Here is a 4,918-nt window from a genome sequence, read left to right as displayed (position 1 = left end):
AATGATTCTTCAACATCAACTTTGTTGGACTGGTCATGTTGTGCGGATGCCTGATGATCGTCTTCAAAAGCAACTACTCTATTCCGAACTTAAAAATGGAAAGCGTAATGCTGATGGTCAACAAGTTTTAAAGACTGTCTCAAGGAAAGTCTTTAAAAATGTAGTATAAACACTGACAACTGGGAAACACTGGCCTGCGAGCACTCCAATTGGAGAGCAGCCTTTACCAGCTTTGAAGACACTCATCTCAGGACACAAGGGAGAAACGTGCCAATAATTTTTATTTATACCCTGCCCTCCCGTCAAAACCAGGCTCAGGGCAGCTAACACCAATAAAATTGGTGGAAGGCACGCTTGGCAAATCCACAGTTACTTCCACCCGGAAACCAATGGAAGTACTGTGGTAGTACTTGTGGATCCAGAATTGGCCTCCAGTGCACTTATGGACCAATTGTTAAAACCATGTTTATGGAAGACAATCTTACTCGGCTACGAGTGATTGCCAAAGAGGAGAGAGACATTTGTATTAATATCCCACATAACTATAGTATTGTCATGTTCATTAAAGCAATGTCTGGAAGCTATTTGGCAGCATATTAAGTTTATCACTTATCACAGAGCTTGTGGTCAACCTGATCAGTCTTAACAGAGACTACATTAAGCCAGAGCTAGGTTATAATTTTCACTGTCCGGTCTACAAAGGCATCCAAAAGCAATGCCAGTTTAAGTTGTGTGTTAAATAACTTTCCATTAGACAACATTAAACCCATTTCATTTACTGCAGCGCTTTATTTTCCTTTCACAATGATGTGTTGGGCATTACAATTCTCAACTTCAGGATGACTTACAAATTTTGGTTTTCTACTGTCATATGACAACATTAAGGCAACGTACAAAAATCTTACATAAATTAAACCTGATGATTAAATTTACAGGTGTCAATGCAAACATTGGAGCAACTGAAGTTGAGCAAGTTTGCCCTGGGTTGTCTTGTTGGGATACAGGTGGGCAAGGAATAAAACAGGTTCATAAGGCTTGGATGCGATATGTTTCCAACCCCGCTAGTAACAGTGGCAAGACAAAAATGGCCATCCTTTTCACAAACTCTTGCCAGCCTCAACAATAGTGACCTGGAATTCTTAGCGCTTTGTGTAGTGGAAGTCTGATCTTTTGCTACCCTGTACAGATCTAGCCTCAAAACTCCATTGTAACATTGCTGGTTACACTGAGACCACTGTCCCAGGTAGTTACAGACAAGTTAAACCTTTGCATTGTATGAATGCCTCCTGTACTAGGTCCTGGGCCAGATGTGTATAGGGTAGTTATACTGCTATGTACAAAGGGAACAGTTAACTTGAGTACAGGGTCATATCAGCAACAGGTAGACATCCTCACAGGATTATTGGAGACAGGCTTCCCAATGACAATGTTGTGAAGAGAAGGCTTATTCCAGTTTCATGAGGCTAGCATGAGGTGTATATATTTGCTCAGGCAAATTTATACTGGTGAAAAACTCATGCAGCAAATGCTGCGCATCTGTCAATAGTCCATTTAGAAGCATTTACGATGGACAATGGATGGGCCAGACTCGTCATACTCCTGCTTGCTGATCCACATCTGCTGGAAGGTAGACAGGGATGCAAGGATGGATCCTCCAATCCAGACAGAGTATTTGCGCTCAGGAGGGGCAATGATCTGGAAGAAAACATGTTAAAAGTTAGAAAAGCTCTGACTATACATGCATTCTTGATATCAGCCCTGTAAATAAAAAGATTTATGGATCAGCTATCTTCCTAAGAGTAAAGTGCTTTATTACACTACCCAAGTCGTGATGTAAGCCATCCTTACCTTGATCTTCATTGTGCTGGGCGCCAATGCTGTGATCTCCTTCTGCATTCTGTCTGCAATTCCAGGATACATTGTGGTACCACCAGACAATACTGTGTTGGCATACAGGTCCTTTCGGATATCAACATCACACTTCATGATAGAGTTGAAAGTGGTCTCATGAATACCGCATGACTCCATACCTTAAAAGAAAAAAATAATTTCCTTAAGTATGCTGAGCATCCAACTAATACAGATTTACTTCCTGCGATTTAGAGCATGGCACATGTAATTTGTTACCATTGCCACTAAATGCTCACCAAGGAAAGATGGTTGGAAGAGGGCCTCTGGACACCTGAACCTCTCGTTTCCAATGGTGATCACTTGACCATCAGGCAATTCATAGCTCTTCTCCAGAGAGGAAGAGGAAGCAGCTGTGGCCATCTCCTGCTCGAAGTCCAAGGCAACATAGCATAACTTCTCCTTTATGTCACGCACAATTTCCCTTTCAGCTGTGGTGGTGAAGCTGTAGCCTCTCTCTGTCAGAATCTTCATGAGGTAGTCTGTGAGGTCACGGCCAGCCAAATCAAGTCGCAGGATGGCATGAGGAAGGGCATAGCCCTCATAAATGGGCACAGTGTGTGTGACACCATCTCCAGAGTCCATTACAATACCAGTGGTACGACCAGAGGCATACAGGGACAGCACAGCCTGGATAGCCACATACATGGCAGGAGTGTTGAAGGTCTCAAACATGATCTAAATAAAGAGAAAAGAACATTGTCTTAATAAGGGACCACACTTTCATAGTCACGCACACACACATGCTGACATGCAAGGTATTGGATGTAGGGGAGAAAACCAAAAGAAAGTCAGGTAGAAATACAACAGAAACCTGAGAGACTTCAAGGAAGGAAATGCCAGGAGAGTACAGAACCCTGAAAATAATGAGAGAAGAGAAATTGTAACTTAAAGAAAAGTGGTGGTGAAATGGGAAAAAAGTGGCAAGATGTAAAAGCTGCAGCAATGCTGTACCTGTGTCATCTTCTCTCTGTTGGCCTTGGGATTCAAAGGAGCTTCTGTAAGCAACACAGGGTGTTCCTCTGGAGCAACACGAAGCTCATTGTAGAAAGTGTGATGCCATATTTTCTCCATATCATCCCAGTTGGTAACAATGCCATGTTCAATAGGGTACTTCAGGGTCAAGATACCTCTCTTGCTTTGAGCTTCATCACCTACATAGCTATCTTTCTGGCCCATACCAACCATGACACCCTGTAAGAGAAATAAACAATCATCAGCAAATACAAAAATAAAGCATCTCACGCTAAACACGAAACAAATAGATCTCCTGCTTTGATGTTTACCTGGTGGCGTGGACGCCCAACAATTGAGGGGAACACAGCACGAGGAGCATCATCTCCAGCAAAGCCTGCTTTGCACATACCGGAACCATTGTCAATGACAAGCGCTGCAATTTCTTCTTCCATTTTGGAGATCTGTTTTTCGCAAAAAGAAAGCATTTATTAAGCAACATTGAAACATACAGTGCTGCATTTTAGCATCATCAATGGAAGCCCTTCAAACACTACAGATTTTGGCCACTAGAGGCTGCTCTGCCAACCCACCATCCAGACTAGAAACCCCACCTTCTTGTCTATATTTTAACCATGGTCCAGAGATTTTTACATTTTCCTTATTTAAGTCTACAGCGCGCGTGCACACACACATATATAATATCCATCCCATAGCTGTAACAACCCGACATTAACACCACCATCTTACACATTTCTACTCAGAAGTAAAGCTTACAGAGTTGAACAGGGCATATTCAATAGTTAACTACATATATGTACAATGCCCTATAATTCTTCCTCTTATGCCCCCTAGACCTATGCTCACTCTCCGAATGTAGCACTACTATGGATAGTTTTTCCTGAAACCAAAGTTTGGCTTTTAACAACTTAGTTCATTTCAAAACGAAATATACCAAGTCAGAAACAGAAGGAGTGGAGTTTGAGCAGAGTGGATGCACATTAATCCCATCAACTTCAGGGATGCATCACTGGCATCAGCCCATCTTCTAGAAAGAATAACTCATTCTGGTCAACTACACTACTCCCATGAAGCCTCTGTTGAACATTTAACGGGAGCAGAGCCAAACCAGGCCACAAAATTCATCACGCAGCCGTCCTCTGCGCATCTACTCAGAAGCAAATTCCAGTGTTGCAGTCATGGGCAGAAAGCCATATAACTCCAGCCCACTCTCTATTCCGAGGCAAACCGAGCCACCCCAAAGACACGACGCAGCGGGCTCCACCCTTCACGACGTCCTGCGCAGCCCTAACCCCGCCCTCTTCGAGAACCCACCCGCCTTTCTCATCCAGAGTGAGGGTACCTTTTGCAGGAACCAGCCCCCACCCCAACCAACGCCCCACCCACCCCTGCCATCAACCCCGGCGAAGTTTTTTTAAAAAGCCCTTTTCAGACACTCCCATCTTTCCCCTTTCAGCTTCAACCACCTTCCCTCACCTCCCCACGCCCAGAATAAATTTTCTATGCGGAAAAAGGGGGGGGCACCGCGCGCAGCAAGAAACAAAGATTCTCGTTTCCCGCTCCATTACGTCAAAGTTTCAGGCCGACCAATCACGCCCTCGGCGCCCTTCACGAGCCAACAGCCCCTCCTCCCCCTTTCAAAAAGCCGTTACGGGCACGAGAAGGTCGCGCGCCAACCAGGACCGTTGCAAAGGAACCGACGCAAAATGGGGGGGGGAGGCGGAGTTGGTCGCTCCTTAACGCACGACCGGACAAAAAAGGGGTTGGGGGAAAGAAAGGAACCGAGAGAACCCCTTAACCGCCGCCAACTGAATGAATTCTAAGGCGCTTTTAACTCCTAAGGAAAATTAAATATAGGAACCTCGACACCTTTCTCTCACGTAAGCGCGGAGAGAGAACAAAAGAAGGTTTGGGGTGGGTGGGGGGAGAGAAGCACCCCTCCGTCAGAAAAAACGGCTGCTGAAACCTACCTGTAAGGAGGCGGGCGCTTTCAAGAGAACGGGAAGAAAGGAGCTGCTACTGCTAGATCCGCTGC

At 44.8% G+C, this 4,918-nt stretch overlaps 1 protein-coding gene across 1 annotated transcript; it reads right to left on the bottom strand.

Moving 5' to 3' along the window:
- Nucleotides 1-765: 765 nt before the first annotated feature.
- On the bottom strand, nt 766-4,918 carry ACTG1 (actin gamma 1). The gene is made up of 6 exons (XM_035104113.3): nt 4,854-4,918; nt 3,195-3,326; nt 2,863-3,102; nt 2,148-2,586; nt 1,849-2,030; nt 766-1,695 (listed from the first exon to the last, which is right to left on the bottom strand). The coding sequence occupies exons 2-6, from the start codon at nt 3,315-3,317 to the stop codon at nt 1,552-1,554; spliced, it is 1,128 nt and encodes a 375-aa protein (XP_034960004.1). The 5' UTR covers nt 3,318-3,326; nt 4,854-4,918; the 3' UTR covers nt 766-1,551.

Source organism: Zootoca vivipara, chromosome 2 (assembly GCF_965207765.1).
Source record: "Zootoca vivipara chromosome 2, rZooViv2.hap1.1, whole genome shotgun sequence".
Classification (NCBI taxonomy): Eukaryota; Metazoa; Chordata; class Lepidosauria; order Squamata; family Lacertidae; genus Zootoca; species Zootoca vivipara.
The sequence above is the reverse complement of the archived record's forward strand: the minus strand, read 5'-3'. Positions and strand labels throughout refer to the sequence as shown.

Excerpts from the sequence above, each read along its gene's own strand:
- ACTG1 (XM_035104113.3), bottom strand. The coding sequence starts at position 3,317 with ATGGAAGAAGAAATTGCAGCGCTTGTCATTGACAATGGTTCCGGTATG. Across the intron at positions 2,587-2,862 it reads ACAGAGAGAAGATGACACAG|ATCATGTTTGAGACCTTCAA; the intron begins GTACAGCATTGC and ends CTCTTTATTTAG. Across the intron at positions 1,696-1,848 it reads CCAGCACAATGAAGATCAAG|ATCATTGCCCCTCCTGAGCG; the intron begins GTAAGGATGGCT and ends GTTTTCTTCCAG.